Genomic DNA, 20,691 nt, shown 5'->3' on the forward strand with positions numbered 1-20,691 from the left:
ATGAAGAGGGAGGGGGAGGAGGAGGGATGGAGGGAGGAAGAGGAGGGATGGCGAGGGATGGAGGATGAGGAGGGTTGGGAGAGGGATGAGGAGGAAGAGAGATGGGAGAGGGAGGGAGGAAGAGGAGGAGGAAGGAGGGAGGGAGGAAGAGGAGGGATGCGGGGGGATGAAGAGGGAGGGGGAAAAGGGATGGAGGGTGGGAGGTAGAGGAGGATGGAAGAAGGGTGAAGGAGGAGGGAGAGTGGGAGAGGGGTGGAGGAGGAAGATGAGGGGAGGATGAAGAGGGAGGATGAGGGATGGAGGGAGGAAGATGAGGGATAGAGAGGAAGGGAGGATGGAGGAGGAGGGAGGAGGAAGAGGAGGGATTGAGGAGGAGGAAAGATGGGAGAGGGTGAAGAGTGAGGATGAGGAGGGACGAATAGGGAGGATGAGGGATGGAGAGGAAGAGGAGGGAGGGAGGAGGATGAGGAGGGATGGGAGGAGGATGAGGAGGGATGGGAGAGGGATGGAGGATGAGGAGGGTTGGAGGGAGGAAGAGGAGGGATGGGAGGGGGATGAAGGACGGAGGAGGAGGAGGGCCGGGGGATGAAGGAGGGGGAGGGGGAGGACACCCGCAGCTCAAAGGCCGGTCCGGGGGTCCCCCCGCCCCCCCCCCAGGCCGCTGTCCCCGGGGGGGCCCCCTGCCCCCCTCCTGGCCCTGGCCGGGGGCCTGATCCTGGGGGCGGCCATCGGCGCCCTGGGGCGCTCGGTGAGTGGGGGTCCTAGGGGGGCCTGTGGGGTGGGGTCCTGTGGGGGGGCCTATGGGGTGGGGTCGGGTCCCGTGGGGGAGGTCCTATGGGGAGGGGTCCTATGGGGTGGGGTCCTGTGGGGGGGCCTATGGGGTGGGGTCGGGTCCCGTGGGGAGGTCCTATGGGGGGGGGTGTCCTATGGGGTGGGGTCCTGTGGGGTGGGGTCCTGTGGGGGGGCCTATGGGAGGGGTTCTAAGGGAGGGGTCTTATGGGGGGGTCCTATGGGGAGGGGCCCTATGGGGGGGCCTTATGGGGGGGCCCTATGGGGGTAGGTCCTGGGGGGGTGTTCTATAAAAGTGGTCCTATAGGGTGGGTTCCTATCGGGGGATCTATGGGGGGGTTGTGAGGTGGGGGGGCTATGGGGGTGGTCCTATAGGGTGAAGTCTGATGGGGGGGGTCGTGGTGGGGGAGGGCCTATGGGAGGGTTCCTATAGGGTGGGAAGCTTTTATAGAGGGGCAGAGCTGATATATAGGGGGTAGGCCCTATATGGGTACGGCTCGTATGGGGGGGGGGACCCCCCCGCCCCCCCCCCAGCTCCGCCGCGACCGTTTGGGGCTGAATCACCGTTTTCGCGGGTTTCCCTCTCGCCCCCGCGGAGCCGTTTGACGCCTGCTCCGAACCCCCTCCCCCACCCCCACCCAGGGTGGGGACACCCAGGGGTGCCCCGAGGTGGGGGTGGGGTGTCAAAAAAAAAAGGGGGGGGGGTGACGGCGCGAAAAATGGGGCGAGGAGGTTAAAAATGGGGCGAGGAGGTTAAAAATGGGGCGAGGAGGTTAAAAATGGGGAGAAGAGGGTAAAAAGCGGGGCGATGACGTCAAAAAATGGGGTGACGATGTCAAAAATTGGGGGGGGGAGGGGGGTACCCGTAAACTCTGTTTTTGGGTTGAATTCAGGGGGATTTTGATGCAGCCACTCGACGGCCGACGGGGACCCCGACGGCGACGGCCCCCGCTTGCAACGGGAGCGCGGCCGAGCTGGCGGCCGCCCTTCGCCGCGGCCTGTGCGAGGAGGAGGAGGAGGGGGGCGCGGGGAGGCCGAAGGCTCCCTGCGAGCTCTGCCCCCCCGGTTGGACCCCCCGAGCCGCCGCCTGCTACCGCCTTTCGGCGGCCGCCCGTACGTGGGACGCCGCCGCCCGCGACTGCGCCGCCCGCGCCGCCCGGCTGCTCGGCCCCCGCGACCTCCCGGCGGCGGTGAGACCCCCCCCGAACGAGGCACCCCCAAATACCCTCCTGGGAAAGGGGAGGGGGGGTGTCCCGGGGAGCTGCGCCCCCAAAAATACCCATTTCGGGAGGATTGGGGGGGGATTGGGGCATCCTAGGAAGCAGCACCCCCAAAAATACCCATTTTCGGGAGGATTTGGGGGGCATTGGGGCATCCCGGGCAGCAGCACCCCCAAAAATACCCATTTTAGGGAGGATTTGGGGGGGATTGGGGCATCCTAGGAAGCAGCACCCCCAAAAATACCCATTTTCGGGAGGATTTGGGGGGGATTGGGGCATCCCGGGCAGCAGCACCCCCAAAAATACCCATTTAAGGGAGGATTTGGGGGGGATTGGGGCATCCTAGGAAGCAGGACCCCCAAAAATACCCATTTTCGGGAGGATTTGGGGGGGATTGGGGCATCCTAGGAAGCAGCACCCCCAAAAATAGCCATTTTAGGGAGGATTTGGGGGGGATTGGGGCATCCTAGGAAGCAGGACCCCCAAAAATACCCATTTTAGGGAGGATTTGGGGGGGATTGGGGCATCCTAGGAAGCAGGACCCCCAAAAATACCCATTTAAGGGAGGATTTGGGGGGGATTGGGGCATCCTAGGAAGCAGGACGCCCAAAAATACCCATTTTAGGGAGGATTTGGGGGGGATTGGGGCATCCCGGGCAGCAGCACCCCCAAAAATACCCATTTTAGGGAGGATTTGGGGGGGATTGGGGCATCCTAGGAAGCAGCACCCCCAAAAATACCCATTTTCGGGAGGATTTGGGGGGGATTGGGGCATCCTAGGAAGCAGCACCCCCAAAAATACCCATTTAAGGGAGGATTTGGGGGGGATTGGGGCATCCTAGGAAGCAGCACCCCCAAAAATACCCATTTTAGGGGTGATTTGGGGGGGATTGGGGCATCCTAGGAAGCAGGACGCCCAAAAATACCCATTTTAGGGAGGATTTGGGGGGGATTGGGGCATCCCGGGCAGCAGCACCCCCAAAAATACCCATTTTAGGGAGGATTTGGGGGGGATTGGGGCATCCTAGGAAGCAGCACCCCCAAAAATACCCATTTTCGGGAGGATTTGGGGGGGATTGGGGCATCCCGGGCAGCAGCACCCCCAAAAATACCCATTTTCGGGAGGATTTGGGGGGGATTGGGGCATCCTAGGAAGCAGGACCCCCAAAAATAGCCATTTTAGGGAGGATTTGGGGGGGATTGGGGCATCCTAGGAAGCAGCACCCCCAAAAATACCCATTTTAGGGAGGATTTGGGGGGGATTGGGGCATCCTAGGAAGCAGCACCCCCAAAAATACCCATTTTAGGGGTGATTTGGGGGGGATTGGGGCATCCCAGACACCAGCACCCCCAAAAATACCCATTTTTGGGGGTGATTTGGGGGGGAATTGGGGCACCTGACCCTGTAACATGCCCCACAATATCCGCTTTTGCGGGGGGGGGATTGGGGCTGCGGGTCGCCAGGTTGGGTTTGGGGGTGCAGGGGGGGTCCCCCCAGTGCTGACCCCCCCTGGGCCCCCCCAGGCCTCGCTGGAGGGGGTGCTGGGGGAGCCGAACCCCCTGTGGGTCGGGCTGCGCTTTCGCCCCCGCGCCCGCGCCTGGCTCTGGCCCGACGGCTCCCAGCAGCCCCCGCCGTGAGTCGGGGTTTGGGGGGACCCTGGGGGGCGCGGGGGGGGGTACAGGGGTGTCCCGGGGGAGGGGGTGGCCCTGGGGTCCCCCTCTCCCCCTCCCCATCCTTATCGGGGTCCCCCTCTCCCCATCCCCACCCTCACCAATATTGGGGTACCCCAGTTCTCCCCATCCCCATCGATATTGGGGTACCCCACATCCCCCCACCCATATCGGGGTCCCCCTCTCCCCATCCTCACCCATATTGGGATCCCCCTTTTCCCATCCCCATCGATATTGGGGTGTCCCCCCCATATCAGGGTCCCCCCCTCTCCATCCCCACCCACCCCCTCCCATCCCCTCCACCTCCCCCCCCCCCCAACTTTGTGCCCCCCCCACTTTGGGGTAGCCCCCCCCCCCGATTTGGGGGTCCCCCACACCCCCTGACATTTCGGGGTCCCCCCCACACCCCCCCCATACCAGGGTCCCCCTCTCCCCATCCCCACCCACCCCCTCCCACCCCTCTCCACCTCCCCCCGCCCCACCTTTGTGCCCCCCCCCGCCAACTTTGGGGTAGGCCCCCCCCCCGATTTGGGGGTCCCCCCCTCCCCCTGACATTTCGGGGTCCCCCCCACACCCCCCCCATACCAGGGTCCCCCTCTCCCCATCCCCACCCACCCCCTCCCACCCCTCTCCACCTCCCCCCGCCCCACCTTTGTGCTCCCCCCCACCAACTTCGGGGTAACCCCCCCCCCCCCCGGTTTGGGGGTCCCCCCCCCCGCTGACGCCTCGGGGTCCCCCCCACAGGCCCGGGCAGCGCGGGGGCCAGGGCCGGGATTGCGGGGTGCTCCGACGGGGTCACTCGGCGCTGGAGAGCTGCGGGGCCGAGCTGCGCTGGCTCTGCCGCCGCGACGCCCTCCTGCTCTAACGCCTTTATTTGGGGGAGGGGGGGTGTGTGTGAGGGGCACCCATGGGTGGGGGTGGGGGGCACCCACGGGTGCTCAGGCGGGCGGGCGGGCGCAGATCCAGTGCTTCTCGGAGGCGCAGCTGGCCGTCTGCACGTCGCCGTCCCCGAGGTAGGCGCAGTCGGCCGCGCCGCGCACCGCGAACCTGCCGGCACCGCCGGCCTGCTCTTCCTCCTCCTCCTCCTCCTCCTCCTCCCTCATCCCCCCGCCTCCTCCTCCCTCATCCCTCCTCCTCCTCCTTCATCCCTCCATCCCACCGCCTCCTCCTTCATCCCTCCATCCCACCTCCTCCTCCTCTTCCCTCATCTCTCCTCCTCCTCCTTCATCCCTCCATCCCTCCTCCTCCTCCCCACTCCCTCCCTCCATCTCTCCATCCCTATTTCACCCCTCCTCCTCCTTCATCCCTCCATCCTTCATTCCTCCTTCCCTCCTCTTCCTCCCCCTCCTTCATCCCTCCTCCTCCTCCATCCTTCCATCTATTCCTTCGTCCATCATCCCTCCTCCTCCTCCCCGATCCCTCCATCCCTCCTCTTCCTCCTCCTTCTTCATCCCTCCTCCTCCTCCTCCCCAATCCCTCCATCCTCCCTCCATCCCTCCTCTTCCTCCTCCTTCTTCATCCCCCCATCCCTCCTCATCCTCCTCCTTCATCCCCCCATCCCTCCTCCCCAATCCCTCCATCCCTCTCTCCTCGATCCCTCCTCCTCTATTCCTCCCTCCCTCCTTCCTTCATCCCTCCTCTTCCTCCCTCTTCTTCATCCCTTCATCCCTCCTCCTCCTCCTCCCCAATCCCTCCATTCCTCCCTTTGTCCTTCCTTCATCCCTCCTCTTCCTCCCCTCCTTAACCCATCCTCTTCCTCCCCCTTCTTCATCCCTTCTCCTCCTCCCCAATCCCTCCCTCCTCCATCCTTCATCCCTCCTCTTCCTCCCCAATCCCTCCTTCATCCCTCATTCCTTCCCTCCACCCCTCCTCTTCCTCCTCCCCACCCTCTCCCCCATCCCCCCCGCATCCCCCGGCCCCCCCGTGTCCCGCGTCCACCTGCCCCCCGTGTCCCCCCCTGCCCCCCCGCCCCCCCGCGCCCCCCCGTCCCTCACCAGGGCTGGGAGCGGGAGCCGTTGGCCCAGTGCCACCCTTGCTGCAGGTCCCTCCGGAGCCCGACCCAATGGTGGGGGAGACCCTTGTGACGCGCCAGCAGCCCCTGGGGACGTGGGGACACGTGGGGACACTCGGGGACACTCGGGGACGTGGGGACACGTGGGGACACTCGGGGACGTGGGGACACGGGGACACTCGGGGACGTGGGGACACGTGGGGACACTCGGGGACGTGGGGACACTCGGGGACGTGGGGACACGGGGACACTCGGGGACGTGGGGACACGTGGGGACACTCGGGGACGTGGGGACACTCGGGGACGTGGGGACACTCGGGGACATGGGGACACTCGGGGACGTGGGGACACTCGGGGACGTGGGGACACGTGGGGACACTCGGGGACGTGGGGACACTCGGGGACGTGGGGACACTCGGGGACATGGGGACACTCGGGGACGTGGGGACACTCGGGGACGTGGGGACACTCGGGGACACTCGGGGACACTCGGGGACACGTGGGGACACTCGGGGACGTGGGGACACTCGGGGACACTCGGGGACACGTGGGGACACTCGGGGACGTGGGGACACACGGGGACACTCGGGGACGTGGGGATGTGGGGACACTCGGGGACGTGGGGACACTCGGGGACGTGGGGACACACGGGGACACTCGGGGACGTGGGGACACGTGGGGACACTCGGGGACGTGGGGACACTCGGGGACACTCGGGGACACTCGGGGACGTGGGGACACTCGGGGACGTGGGGACGTGGGGACACTTGGGGACACGGGGACACTCGGGGACGTGGGGACACGTGGGGACACTCGGGGATGTGGGGACACTCGGGGACGTGGGGACGTGGGGACACTCGGGGACACGGGGACACTCGGGGACGTGGGGACACGTGGGGACACTCGGGGACGTGGGGACACTCGGGGACAGGGGGACATCTGGGGACATGTGGGGGAGAGGGGGACACGGGGGGACAAGGGGATGCAGGGGGGGTGGGGACACTCGGGGACATGGGGACATAGGGGACATCTGGGGACATGGGGACACTCAGAGATGTGGGGACACTCGGGGACATGAGGACACCCAGGGACGTGGGGACATGGGCACATGAGGACATGGGGACAGCCGGGGAAGTGGGGACATGGGGGACACATGGGGACATGGGGACACTCTGGGACATGGGGGACACTTGGGGATGGGGACATGGGGGACATGAGGACATGGGGACAGCTGGGGATGTGGGGACATGGGGACACTCGGGGACTTGGGGACACTCAGGGACGTGGGGACACCCGGGGGTACACAGGGACACGGGGACATTGGTGTGGGGACACCAAGGGACATGGGGACGTGGGGACTTCAGGTGGGGAGATGGGGACACCCAGGGACACTCGGGGACATCGGTGTGGGGACACGGGGACATTGGGTGGGGACATGGGGACACAAAGACATTGGGTGGGGACATGGGGACACAGGGACACCCAGGGGGACACGGGGACACCCAGTGACATGGGTGTGGGGACACAGGGACACCCAGGGGGACACGGGGACACCCAGTGACATGGGTGTGGGGACACGGGGACACCCAGTGACATGGGTGTGGGGACACGGGGACACCCGGGGGGACACAGGGACACCCAGTGACATGGGTGTGGGGACACGGGGACACCCGGGGGGACACGGGGACACCCAGTGACATGGGTGTGGGGACACGGGGACACCCGGGGGGACACAGGGACACCCAGTGACATGGGTGTGGGGACACGGGGACACCCGGGGGGACACAGGGACACCCAGTGACATGGGTGTGGGGACACGGGGACACCCGGGGGGACACGGGGACACCCAGTGACATGGGTGTGGGGACACGGGGACACCCGGGGGGACACGGGGACCCCCCCCAAGACCCCCCCAGAACACTTAAGCCCCTCCCAGAGGACCCTCATCCAACCCCCCCATGGGTGCCCTCCCAGTGTCCCCGTGTCCCCCAGTGTCCCCGTGTCCCCCGGTGTCCCCGTGTCCCCGTGCCCCCCCCCAGCACCCTTGGGTGCCCCCACCTTCTCTTCTGGGGTGTCGAGGGAGGTGAGGGACCCCCCCAGAGCGCGGCAGCTCCCCAGACCCCGGCTCCAGTTGCCCTCCTCCTCCGAGAAGAGGTAACAGCGGCCCCCGAAGCCCAGCCAGCCCCGGGGGCAGCAGCAGCCGCCCGCACCTGCGCCAAAATCCCCGCCTTTCACCCCAAAAACGGGCCGTCACCGGCGGCGAGGGCGGGAGGCAGCACCCGCTGGCACCCTGGGGGCCCTCGCCCGCCCGGGACCCCCCCACCCCCCCCCAGCCCTGGGGGATTCACCGCTACGTCCTCCGTCTCCCCCAAAATGGGGTGGGTGGGTTTTATTTCCACACCCTGGTGTCCCAAAAATGGCCTTTTTTCACCCAAATCCCAGCCTGAGTCACCCATGGGATCCCCCACCCTGGGAGAGGTCGGGGCGCCCGTCACCTTTGGGTATCCCATCCCCCCCGTGTCACCCCTCACCCTGTCCCTTCCCATGTCCCCATCCCATGGGATTCACCCCTATGTCCCCATTTTCCCAAAAATGGCCTTTTTTCACCCAAATCCCAGCCTGAGTCACCCATGGGATCCCCCACCCTGGGAGAGGTCGGGGTGCCCGTCACCTTTGGGTCCCCCCTCAGTGTCACCCCTCACCCTGTCCCTTCCCGTGTCCCCATCCCATGGGATTCACCCCTATGTCTCCATTTTCCCAAAAATGGCCCTTTTTCACCCAAATCCCAGCCTTAGTCACCCACGGGATCCCCCACCCTGGGAGAGGTCGGGGCGCCCGTCACCTTTGGGTGTCCCGTCCCCCCCGTGTCACCCCTCACCCTGTCCCTTCCCGTGTCCCCAACCTGTGGATTTCACTCCTATTTCTCCATTTTTCCCAAAAATGGCCTTTTTTCACCCAAATCCCAGCCTGAGTCACCCATGGGATCCCCCACCCTGGGAGAGGTCGGGGCGCCCGTCACCTTTGGGTCCCCCCCGCGTGTCACCCCTCACCCTGTCCCTTCCCATGTCCCCATCCCATGGGATTCACCCCTATGTCCCCATTTTTCCCAAAAATGGCCTTTTTTCACCCAAATACCAGCCCGGCTCACCCATGGGATCCCCCACCCTGGGAGAGGTCGGGGTGCCCGTCGCCTTTGGGTGTCCCGTCCCCCCCGTGTCACCCCTCACCCTGTCCCTTCCCGTGTCCCCAACCTGTGGATTTCACTCCTATTTCTCCATTTTTCCCAAAAATGGCCTTTTTTCACCCAAATCCCAGCCTGAGTCACCCATGGGATCCCCCACCCTGGGAGAGGTCGGGGCGCCCGTCACCTTTGGGTCCCCCCCGCGTCACCCTCCCCCCTTCCCTCCTGCCCCGCCCCGCGCCCCCCCCATATCCTCCCGCGGCCCTTCACCTCCCCCCTTCCTATTTTCCCAAAACCCACCTTTTTCCACCCAAATCCCAACCCTGCTCCCCCACCGCCGGACCCCCCTTGGGGTGGGGTGGGCGGGGCATCCCCTTTCCCCTCCCCCCTCCCTTCCCCTCCCCCTCCCTTCCCCTGCCACCCTCCCATCCCCTCCCCCCTCCCCCAATCCCCATAAACTCCCCTTTTTTCCCAATTCCACCCCAATTTGAGGGGGGGGGGGGGGGGGGGGGGGGGGGAGGGGTCTTTCCTACCCGCCAACACGACGGCGGCGGCACCGGCGACGAACCCGGCGGCGGCGGCGGCGACGGCGGCCACCAGGATCCGGCCTGCGGCGGGACGGGCCACGGCGTCACCCCCCCTCCCCCCCCCTCCCCCTCCCCCCGTCACTTTTTTGGTCCAACTTCCCCAAATCCCCTGATTTTTGCGTCCCGCCACTCGTGACACGAGTTTCGCCCAGTCTCAGCCCACCCCCCCCCCACCCCACCTACCCGGCGGCCGCCGGCGGCGTTTGCTCGCGCGGCCTCGCACCTCCGGCCCCTCCTGGCGCGTTCCCTCCATCGCCTCCGGGATCGGCCTTTAAAAAAAAATAAGCCATTTTGGGGTGATTTCCCTCATTTTGATCATTTCCCCCCTATTTTACGCCCCCCAAAAAGGAAGGGAAAACGCTCAAAAAGCCGGAAAAACGCAGGAAATTGGCTGGGGTTGGGGGGTGGGGGTGGGAGAAGGGTTGGTGTTGGCGGGAAAGGAGGGATTTTGGTGGGAAAAACAGGGATTTGGGTTAAAAAGGGGGGTTTCTGTGGATGAAAAAAGAGGGATTCCTGTGAAAAAAGAGGATTTTTCCCCCCTGAAAAAGGGAATTTTGTAGAAAAAGTGAGGTTTTCTTCAAAAAAAGGGGTGCTTGTTTTGCAAGAAGGGGTTTTTTTTCCGAAAATGAAGGGAAGTTTTGCCGATTTTGGGGGGTTTTGGGGGAAAAAAGGGGAAATTCTTCCCAAAAAGGGAGAGATTTCTCTAAAAAGGGAGGATTTTCCCCTCCAAAATGGGGGATTTTAGCCCAAAACTAGGGGTGCTCCAGCCCCATCCCCTCCCTTGCGCTGGGAGGCAGCGCCTGCCCAACGCGTGTCTTGTTTTGGGGGAAAAATACCCCGTTTAGGGCAAAATACACCCCCCCCCCCAGCCAGGCCCTGCGGTTTCCCCCTCCCCCCCGCCCTCCCCCGTCCCCAAAACTCCAGAAACTCACCCCAAAATCCTTCCCCGAACCCGAAAAAGAAATTCACGCCGTTGCCGGCGGGTGTCGTCAACGGGGAAACCCCACCCCCAGCACCCACAGACGCCACCGGGGGGGGCCCCCACCCCCACCCCGACCCCCACCCACCCCCTCCGGACCCCCCTCCCCCCCCCCCCACCTCATTTTGGGGCTATTTCCCACCAAAATGGGACCCAAGCGTCCGGCTCCCGCCCCTCCCCCCCCCCCCAGCACCCCAATTTTGGGGGGAATCGGGGTCCCTTCGGCGAACGCGGGGGGATCCCCCATCCCCCAACCCCCAAAATCCCGTTTTTCCCCCTCAAAAAGGATTATTTTTTTTCCCCCGCCAAGATGTTGTTTTTTTTTTTAAAAAAAAAAGCAACAAATTGCCCAAAAACTCACAAAATCTGCCTTTTTTTTCCGGGGCGAAAACACCCGATGATGCGAAAAATAGAAGAGGAACCCCGGAAAGGACGCGGCGGCGTGAAATTGGAGGCGGGAGGAGGAAAATTTGGGGTCGATTTGGGGAAGTTGTGGTTTTTGGCTGGTTTTTTGTTGTTTTATATATTTTTTAGGAGCCTTTTTGAGGGTAAAAAAGGGGATTTTTTTTTCCCCCGCTTCTTTTTTTTGGGGGGTTGTTGCTTAAAATAACCCGCCCCCGCCCAAAAAGCTGCCTCTGAAGTGGTCGAGGAGAGACACGCGAAGCCGCGGGTCAAAACTAGCCCAAAAAAGGGGTTTCAAACCACCCCCAAAATCGCTATTTTTTGCCCCGAATATTTTCAGGGCCCCTCCCCCCCCGCAGGAAGGAGCAAAGCGCTGGGGGAAACGGTGAATTCCTTTTTTGGGGGGAAATGGGGGGATTTTGGGGGGGGGGGTGGGGTTGGAGCCGGGTGGTGGGGCGGGGTGATGTGTTTTGGGGTGAAAGGAGGAGTTTTGGGGTGAAAAGAGGAGTTTTGGGGTGAAATGATGGGGTTTGGGGTGAAAAGATGAGTTTTGGGGTGAAAGGAGGAGTTTTGGGGTGAAATTAGATGTTTTGGGGTGAAAGGAGGAGTTTTGGGGCGAAAAGAGGAGTTTTGGGGTGAAAAGAGGAGTTTTGGGGTGAAACGATGGGTTTTGGGGTGAAAATATGAGTTTTGGGGTGAAAGGAGGAGTTTTGGGGTGAAATTAGATGTTTTGGGGTGAAAGGAGGAGTTTTGGGGCGAAAAGAGGAGTTTTGGGGTGAAAAGATGAGGTTTGGGGCGAAATGAGGAGTTCGGGAGCAAAAAGAGGAGTTTTGGGGCGAAATTAGACATTTTGGGGCAAAATTAGACGTTTTGGGGCAAAATGAGGAGTTTCAGGGTGAAAGGAGGAGTTTTGGGGCAAAACGAGGAGTTTGGGGGCGAAATGATGAGTTTTGGGGTGAAAGGAGAAGTTTTGGGGTGAAATTTCACAATTTGGGGGGGTTTTAAGTGGGTCGTCGGACAGGGTGATGAATTTTGGGGCAAAATTAGGAGTTTTGGGGCAAAATGATGAGGTTTGGGGTGAAATGAGGAAGTTTGGTGTGAAATGTTGTAATTTGGGAGGGGTTGAGCAGGGTTGTCGGGCCGGGCGATGCGTTTTGGGGTGAAATTATTACTTTTTGGGCAAAACGTGGCGATTTGAGGGGCTCTGAGCAAAACTATCAGGCCGAGTGATGCGTTTTGGGGTTGAAATGATGAATTTTGGGTCAAAATGTGGCAATGTGGGGGCCTGCGAGCTGGGTCATCAGGCCGGGCGATGCATTTTGGGGTGAAATTATTACTTTTTGGGCAAAACGTGGCGATTTGAGGGGCTCTGAGCAAAATTATCAGGCCGAGTGATGCGTTTTGGGGTTGAAACGATGAATTTTGGGTCAAAATGTGGCAATTTGGGGGCCTGTGAGCTGGGTCATCAGGCCGGGCGATGCATTTTGGGGTGAAATTATTACTTTTTGGGCAAAACGTGGCGATTTGAGGGGCTCTGAGCAAAATTATCAGGCCGAGTGATGCGTTTTGGGGTTGAAACGATGAATTTTGGGTCAAAATGTGGCAATGTGGGGGCCTGCGAGCTGGGTCATCAGGCCGGGCGATGCGTTTTGGGGTGAAATTATTACTTTTTGGGCAAAACGTGGCGATTTGAGGGGCTCTGAGCAAAATTATCAGGCCGAGTGATGCGTTTTGGGGTTGAAACGATGAATTTTGGGTCAAAATGTGGCAATGTGGGGGCCTGCGAGCTGGGTCATCAGGCCGGGCGATGCATTTTGGGGTGAAATTATTACTTTTTGGGCAAAACGTGGCGATTTGAGGGGCTCTGAGCAAAATTATCAGGCCGAGTGATGCGTTTTGGGGTTGAAACGATGAATTTTGGGTCAAAATGTGGCAATGTGGGGGCCTGTGAGCTGGGTCATCAGGCCGGGCGATGCATTTTGGGGTGAAATTATTACTTTTTGGGCAAAACGTGGCGATTTGAGGGGCTCTGAGCAAAATTATCAGGCCGAGTGATGCGTTTTGGGGTTGAAATGATGAATTTTGGGTCAAAATGTGGCAATGTGGGGGCCTGCGAGCTGGGTCATCAGGCCGGGCGATGCATTTTGGGGTGAAATTATTACTTTTTGGGCAAAACGTGGCGATTTGAGGGGCTCTGAGCAAAATTATCAGGCCGAGTGATGCGTTTTGGGGTTGAAACGATGAATTTTGGGTCAAAATGTGGCAATGTGGGGGCCTGCGAGCTGGGTCATCAGGCCGGGCGATGCATTTTGGGGTGAAATTATTACTTTTTGGGCAAAACGTGGCGATTTGAGGGGCTCTGAGCAAAATTATCAGGCCGAGTGATGCGTTTTGGGGTTGAAATGATGAATTTTGGGTCAAAATGTGGCAATTTGGGGGCCTGCGAGCTGGGTCATCAGGCCGGGCGATGCATTTTGGGGTGAAATTATTACTTTTTGGGCAAAACGTGGCGATTTGAGGGGCTCTGAGCAAAATTATCAGGCCGAGTGATGCGTTTTGGGGTTGAAATGATGAATTTTGGGTCAAAATGTGGCAATTTGGGGGCCTGTGAGCTGGGTCATCAGGCCGGGCGATGCATTTTGGGGTGAAATTATTACTTTTTGGGCAAAACGTGGCAATTTGTGGGGCTCTGCTCTCAATCGCCAGGCCGGGTGGTGCATTTTGGGGTTGAAACGATGAATTTTGGGGCGAAACGTCGCAGTTTGGCGGGCTGCGAGCCGGGCCGCTGGCCGGGTTGACGCGTTTTGGGGCGACATCACGCAATTTTGGGCAAAAAAAGCGCGCTGTTTTTCTCCGGGGGAAGCGGCGCGATGGCGGTGGGGGGGTGCCGGGAGGACACACGCGACCGCGTCACCCCCCGGGGGCTGAGCAAACACCCCCAAAACACCCCAAAAAACACCCCGAAACCCCCATTTTTCCAGGAAACGGCGCTTTTGGCCTCAAAAAGCTCCTTCGAAACCAGCCCCCGGCCGAGTTTTGGGGCTGGATTTGCTCATCGCGAGGATGGTCCCGAAATGAGGGTGCGATCGTTGGGGGGGGGGGGAGGGGTAGGGAAAACCCGTTGGGTTTTGGAATGAATTTGGGGGGATTTTCATGGGTTTTGGGGCCATCGGGGTCGAACCGTCCCGGGGGAGGGGGAAAATCCACCGCAACAAAACACTCCAAGACGCAAAAATAAACGTTTTTTTTCTTTCTTCCCTTTTCAAAAAGCCGAATCTGTTGGAAAAAGAAACGTCGCCACCTCCCGCCACTCCCTCCCCCCCCCGGGCCCTTTTTGGGGTGAATATTCCCCAAATTGGTCACGGGGACGGGGGGAAAAAACGGTTCGGGGTTGCTTCTTGCACGCAAAGGCACGTGGAGGCGGGCAACGCTGCTAGAAATAGGGGGTTTTGCCCTAAAAATAAAGGGGTGAGCGAAGGGGGGGGGGCTGGGCCGGGCCAAGCGGGTTTTCCCGAGGGATTTGGGGTTCCCGGGGGTTTCGGCCCGGCTGGGGGGGGTTTGCTGGGAGGCGGGGGGGGGTCGTGAGGGGGCGACGGGGATGCGCGGGGACGCAAGGAGGGTCTGCAGGGATGCAAGGAGGGTTTGCAGGGATGCAACGAGGGTTTGCAGGGATGCAACGAGGGTCTGCAGGGATGCAAGGAGGGTTTGCAGGGATGCAAGGAGGGTTTGCAGGGATGCAACGAGGGTCTGCAGGGATGCAACGAGGGTCTGCAGGGATGCAAGGAGGGTCTGCAGGGACGCAAGGAGGGTTTGCAGGGATGCAAGGAGGGTCTGCAGGGATGCAAGGAGGGTCTGCAGGGATGCAACGAGGGTTTGCAGGGATGCAACGAGGGTCTGCAGGGATGCAAGGAGGGTCTGCAGGGATGCAAGGAGGGTCTGCAGGGATGCAACGAGGGTCTGCAGGGATGCAACGAGGGTTTGCAGGGATGCAACGAGGGTCTGCAGGGATGCAACGAGGGTCTGCAGGGACGCAAGGAGGGTTTGCAGGGATGCAAGGAGGGTCTGCAGGGATGCAACGAGGGTCTGCAGGGATGCAACGAGGGTTTGCAGGGATGCAACGAGGGTCTGCAGGGATGCAACGAGGGTTTGCAGGGATGCATTGTGGGTTTGCAAGGATGCAAGGAGGGTTTGCAAGGTTCCAGCGTGGTTTTGCAAGGATGCAACATGAATTTGCAAGGATGCAACCTGCGTTTGCAGGGATGCAACGTGGTTTTGCAAGGATGCAAGGAGGGTTTGCAGGGATGCATTGTGGGTTTGCAGGGATGCAAGGAGGGTTTGCAGGGATGCAACGAGGGTTTGCAGGGATGCAAGGAGGGTCTGCAGGGATGCAAGGAGGGTCTGCAGGGATGCAACAAGGGTCTGCAGGGATGCAACGTGGGTTTGCAGGGATGCAACGAGGGTTTGCAGGGATGCAACGAGGGTTTGCAGGGATGCAACGAGGGTTTGCAGGGATGCAAGGAGGGTTTGCAAGGATGCAACGAGGGTTTGCAGGGATGCAAGGAGGGTTTGCAAGGATGCAACGAGGGTTTGCAGGGATGCAACGTGGGTTTGCAGGGATGCAACAAGGGTTTGCAAGGATGCAACGTGGGTTTGCAGGGATGCAACGAGGGTTTGCAAGGATGCAACGAGGGTTTGCAGGGATGCAAGGAGGGTTTGCAAGGAGCATGGCTGATTCGCAAGGCTGCAGCGTAGGTTTGCAAGGTTCCAGCGTGGGTTTGCAAGGATGCATGGCCGTTTTGCAAGGACACAGTGTGGATTTCCAGGGATCCGGTGGGGACTCGCAAGGAAGTGCCGTCAATATGGAAGGCTGCCGTGTGGCTTTGCAAGGATGCAACCTGCGTTTGCAAGGCCGCGGCGTGGGTTTGCAAGAGGCAACCCGGCTTCGCCAGGGAACGACTTGAATTTGCAGGGATCCAGCGCAGGTTTGCAAGGATCGAGTGCAGATTTGCAAGGATGCAATGTGGATTTGCAAGGATCCAGCCCGGATTTGCAAGGATCCAGCCTGGATTTGCAAGGATCAAGCACAGATTTGCAAGGAACCAATAGAGATTTGCAAGGATCCAGCCCGGATTTGCAAGGATTCAGCCTGGATTTGCAAGGATCAAGCACAGATTTGCAAGGAACCAATAGAGATTTGCAAGGATCCAGCCCGGATTTACAAGGATCAAGCCTGGATCTGCAAGGATCAAGGGCAGATCTGCAAGGATCAAGCGCAGATTTGCAAGGATCCAGCCTGGATTTGCAAGGATCAAGCCTGGATTTGCAAGGATCAAGCCTGGATTTGCAAGGATCCAGCCTGGATCTGCAAGGATCGAGCGCAGATTTGCAAGGATCCAGCCTAGATTTGCAAGGATGCAATGCGGATTGGCAAGGATCGAGTGCAGAGTTGCAAGGATCAAGCCTGGATTTGCAAGGATGCAATGCGGATCTGCAAGGATGGAGTGCAGATTTGCAAGGATCAAGCCTGGATTTGCAAGGATGCAATGCGGATTTGCAAGGATCGAGTGCAGAGTTGCAAGGATCCAGCCTGGATTTGCAAAGATCAAGCGCAGGTTTGCAAGGATCGAGCGCAGAGTTGCAAGGATGCAATAGAGATTAGATTTGCAAGGATCAAGCCTGGATTTGCAAGGATGCAATGCGGATTTGCAAGGATGGAGTGCAGATTTGCAAGGATCCAGCCTGGATTTGCAAGGATGCAATGCGGATTTGCAAGGATCGAGTGCAGAGTTGCAAGGATCAAGCCTGGATTTGCAAGGATGCAATGCGGATCTGCAAGGATGGAGTACAGATTTGCAAGGATCCAGCCTGGATTTGCAAGGATGCAATGCGGATCTGCAAGGATGGAGTGCAGATTTGCAAGGATCAAGCCTGGATTTGCAAGGATGCAATGCGGATCTGCAAGGATGGAGTGCAGATTTGCAAGGATCAAGCCTGGATTTGCAAGGATGCAATGCGGATCTGCAAGGATGGAGTGCAGATTTGCAAGGATCCAGCCTGGATTTGCAAGGATGCAATGCGGATCTGCAAGGATGGAGTGCAGATTTGCAAGGATCAAGCCTGGATTTGCAAGGATGCAATGCGGATCTGCAAGGATCGAGTGCAGAGTTGCAAGGATCCAGCCTGGATTTGCAAAGATCAAGCGCAGATTTGCAAGGATCGAGCACAGAGTTGCAAGGATGCAATAGAGATTAGATTTGCAAGGATCAAGCCTGGATTTGCAAGGATGCAATGCGGATCTGCAAGGATGGAATGCAGATTTGCAAGGATCCAGCCTGGATTTGCAAGGTTGCAATGCGGATCTGCAAGGATGGAGTGCAGATTTGCAAGGATCAAGCCTGGATTTGCAAGGATGCAATGCGGATCTGCAAGGATGGAGTGCAGATTTGCAAGGATCAAGCCTGGATTTGCAAGGATGCAATGCGGATTTGCAAGGATCGAGTGCAGAGTTGCAAGGATCCAGCCTGGATTTGCAAAGATCAAGCGCAGATTTGCAAGGATCGAGCACAGAGTTGCAAGGATGCAATAGAGATTAGATTTGCAAGGATCAAGCCTGGATTTGCAAGGATGCAATGCGGATCTGCAAGGATGGAGTGCAGATTTGCAAGGATCCAGCCTGGATTTGCAAGGTTGCAATGCGGATCTGCAAGGATGGAGTGCAGATTTGCAAGGATCAAGCCTGGATTTGCAAGGATGCAATGCGGATCTGCAAGGATGGAGTGCAGATTTGCAAGGATCAAGCCTGGATCTGCAAGGATGCAATGCGGATCTGCAAGGATGGAGTGCAGATTTGCAAGGATCAAGCCTGGATTTGCAAGGATGCAATGCGATTTGCAAGGATGGAGTGCAGATTTGCAAGGATCAAGCCTGGATTTGCAAGGATGCAATGCGGATCTGCAAGGATGGAGTGCAGATTTGCAAGGATCAAGCCTGGATCTGCAAGGATGCAATGCGGATCTGCAAGGATGGAGTGCAGATTTGCAAGGATCAAGCCTGGATCTGCAAGGATGCAACGCGGATCTGCAAGGATCGAGCGCAGAGCTGCAAGGGGCACCCCCTCGGCGAGCACCCAACGGGCTCTGCCCCTCGCCATGGGGGGGATCCGCTGGTCCCCCCGCCATCACCCCAACCATTCAGAAACAGCATTTCCGGAGCTTTCGGCATCCGATCGCAGCTACAAATTTCCGGCGGGGGCGGTTAAACGGGGCTCCGGGGTGGAAAAACAGCTGCCGAAGTGGCGGCCTGCAACGCTTCCCACCCGCCGTCGGCGGGATCTGGTGGTTTCGGATCGTTTCCGTTCATGAAATGAAGGGGGGGGGGGGGGGTTTCCTCTTTTTTTTTTTTCGTTTTTTTTTTTTTTGGGGGGGGTGGGGGGGTGTTTCCTCTGTTTGCGCGTCCCCCAGCTCCGCGCCGTGGTGCACAACCCTCATACGAGCCAGCGGAGAAGACACAACCGCACCTTCTTCCATCGCGGGGGGGGGGCAAAAAGACGTCGCCGCGGAGCAGCGGCGCCTCCTGATTAATTAATATTGATTCGTATTAATTCGCATTCATTTAAAAACAATATCGATTCAAAAGCACTTGAGCGGCGCCGGTTCTGAATGAGGGGGGGAAAAAAAGCCCCAAAACGGGCAATTTGGGGTCAATAATGCGCAATTTTGGGGCGCCCACACGGCGATTAGGCAAAAAATCCCACCCCCTCCCCTAATTAGCCCCCGATTAACGCCGCTAATTACAACCGGGCGGCTTGTTGGGTGCCCTCGTTGGGTGCTGCCAGCGCCGCGGGGTGATTTTTGGGGTGAATTGGGGTGGATTTGGGATCGTTTTTGAAGGGGGGGGGAAAAGGGGAGCCGGGAGTTGGGGGGGTGGGGGGTGGCGGTTGTCACCGGAGCCATCGGGACGGGGACAGGGTGACGGTGGCCAGGAATAGCCGAGGCCACGTGGCCGAGCCCGTCCCCAGAGTGACCCTGGGGTGTCCTTGGGGACCTCGGTGTGGTCCCAGTGAGTGGGTCTTACTGGGGGTACTGGGAGGGATGGGGGGGGGGCGGGGGGGGGCGCTGGATGGGGTCGGTAACGGGGGTTTGTCGTTACATCAGGGTCCCCTTAGCGTGACATGGGGCAGAGCCAGGGGGGTGTCACCACCCCGGAGGCCAGCGGTAATGGGGGGGGGGGGCGTGGGGGGGGGCGTGGGGGGAGTGGGGGGGCGTAGGGGGGGGCGTGGGGGGCGTGGGGGGGACAAGAGGGGGTGTGGAGGGGGCGTTGAGGGGACAATGGGGGCCAGGAGTGGGACACAGGACCTGGGGACTGGGGGAAATGGGGGGCAGGGTGATGGGGGGCAAGGGGATGGGGGACTGGGGTGAGAATAAGGGGGCACTGGGGGGGACTGGGAGGGACTGGGGGGGACTGGGATGGGACACTGGGGGGACTGGGAGGGAGTGGGGGGACTGGGAGGGGGCACTGGGGGGACTGGGAGGGAGTGGGGGGACTGGGAGGGGGCACTGGGGGGACTGGGAGGGACAGGGATGGGGCGCTGGGGGGACTGGGAGGGGGCACTGGGGGACTGGGAGGGAGTGGGGGGACTGGGAGGGGGCACTGGGGGCACTGGGAGGGACTGGGGGGAATGGGAGGGGGCACTGGGGGGACTGGGATGGCCTATGGGGACACTGGGGGGACAGGAATGGGGCAGCCGTGGGGGGTCAATGGGACCCCCGGGGTGGGGAGCGGGCACTGGGGGGGGGGGGAGGGTTGCCGCCCCCACCCTAACGCCCCCCCCGCCGTGTCCCCCGTGTCCCCGTGGGTGGGCGCAGGGGGACCCTCCGCGGGGGGCCGGGGGCCGTCGCCGCTGGAGCGGGGGCTCCACGCCGTGGTGGCCACCTTCTACCAGTACGCCCGGGCGCCGGGGGGGGGGCGGGAGGCCAGCCTCGACCCCCCCGCCTTCCAGCGCCTGCTGCGCCACGAGCTGGGCCACCAGCTCACCGTGAGTGTCCCCGCGGGGTCCCCGTGTCCCCTCCCCCCCCGGCCCCCGGCCCCCCGCCCTGCCAGGGACACGGCCCCGCGGGGGGCACCCCCCGCCCGCCCCCCCCGGCGCTGGGCGACCCCGCGACCCCCCGGCCTCGCCTGTGTCCCCTCGACCTCGCCCGCGACCCCCCGGCCTCGCCTGCGTCCCCCCGGCCTCCCCCACGTCCCCCCGGCCTCCCTCGTGTCCCCCCGGCCTCGCCCATGTCCCCTTGGCCTCCCCCGTGTCCCCCCGGCCTCCCCCGTGTCCCCTCACCCTCCCCCGTGTCCCCCCGGCCTCGCCCGTGTCCCCTCACCCTCCCCCGTGTCCCCCCGGCCTCGCCCGTGTCCCCTCACCCTCCCCCGTGTCCCCTCGGCCTCGCCCGTGTCCCCCCGGCCTCCCCCGTGTCCCCTCGGCCTCGCCCGTGTCCCCCCGGCCTCCCCCGTGTCCCCCCGGCCTCCCCCGTGTCCCCTCACCCTCCCCCGTGTCCCCCCGGCCTCGCCCGTGTCCCCTCGGCCTCACCCGTGTCCCCCTGGCCTCGCCCGTGTCCCCCCGGCCTCCCCCGTGTCCCCTCGGCCTCGCCCGTGTCCCCCCGGCCTCCCCCGTGTCCCCTCGACCTCACCCATGTCCCCCCGGCCTCCCCCGTGTCCCCTCGGCCTCGCCCGTGTCCCCCCGGCCTCGCCCGTGTCCGCTCACCCTCCCCCGTGTCCCCCCGGCCTCCCCCGTGTCCCCCCGGCCTCGCCCGTGTCCCCTCACCCTCCCCCGTGTCCCCTCGGCCTCGCCTGTGTCCCCCCGGCCT

At 61.4% G+C, this 20,691-nt stretch overlaps 1 protein-coding gene and 2 long non-coding RNA genes across 4 annotated transcripts; 2 read left to right on the forward strand and 1 right to left on the reverse strand.

Moving 5' to 3' along the window:
- The first annotated feature begins 1,522 nt into the window (after window positions 1–1,522).
- Window positions 1,523–4,557, forward strand: LOC135317665 (uncharacterized). The gene is made up of 3 exons (XR_010376412.1): window positions 1,523–1,979; window positions 3,534–3,643; window positions 4,425–4,557. It is a non-coding gene; the product is annotated as an uncharacterized LOC135317665 (long non-coding RNA).
- LOC135317644 (C-type lectin domain family 2 member B-like) lies at window positions 4,433–10,299 on the reverse strand. Of its 2 annotated transcripts, none has more exons than XM_064474072.1 (5): window positions 9,643–10,299; window positions 9,406–9,480; window positions 7,750–7,901; window positions 5,675–5,778; window positions 4,433–4,727 (listed from the first exon to the last, which is right to left on the reverse strand). In XM_064474072.1, exons 1-5 carry the CDS (start codon window positions 9,710–9,712, stop codon window positions 4,619–4,621), a joined length of 510 nt encoding a protein of 169 aa, XP_064330142.1. In that variant the 5' UTR covers window positions 9,713–10,299; the 3' UTR covers window positions 4,433–4,618. The 2 variants fall into 2 exon arrangements, with proteins under 2 accessions (XP_064330142.1, XP_064330141.1); XM_064474071.1 differs by having other exon boundaries at window positions 7,750–7,919.
- Window positions 10,300–18,787: 8,488 nt separating this feature from the next.
- LOC135317662 (uncharacterized) lies at window positions 18,788–19,884 on the forward strand. Its single transcript, XR_010376409.1, has 3 exons — window positions 18,788–18,898; window positions 18,994–19,053; window positions 19,705–19,884. It is a non-coding gene; the product is annotated as an uncharacterized LOC135317662 (long non-coding RNA).
- The last annotated feature ends 807 nt before the right edge of the window (window positions 19,885–20,691 follow it).

The sequence above is a fragment of the Phalacrocorax carbo genome, chromosome 26 (assembly GCF_963921805.1).
Source record: "Phalacrocorax carbo chromosome 26, bPhaCar2.1, whole genome shotgun sequence".
Lineage (NCBI taxonomy): Eukaryota > Metazoa > Chordata > Aves > Suliformes > Phalacrocoracidae > Phalacrocorax > Phalacrocorax carbo.

Bases quoted from the DNA above. Each gene is read 5' to 3' on its own strand.
- LOC135317644 (XM_064474071.1), bottom strand. From the start codon at position 9,712: ATGGAGGGAACGCGCCAGGAGGGGCCGGAGGTGCGAGGCCGCGCGAGC. The intron at 9,481-9,642 runs GTAGGTGGGGTG...GTCCCGCCGCAG, and splicing joins ACGCCGCCGGCGGCCGCCGG to GCCGGATCCTGGTGGCCGCC. The intron at 4,728-5,674 runs GTGAGGGACGGG...CGGTGCCGGCAG, and splicing joins GGCTCCCGCTCCCAGCCCTG to GTTCGCGGTGCGCGGCGCGG.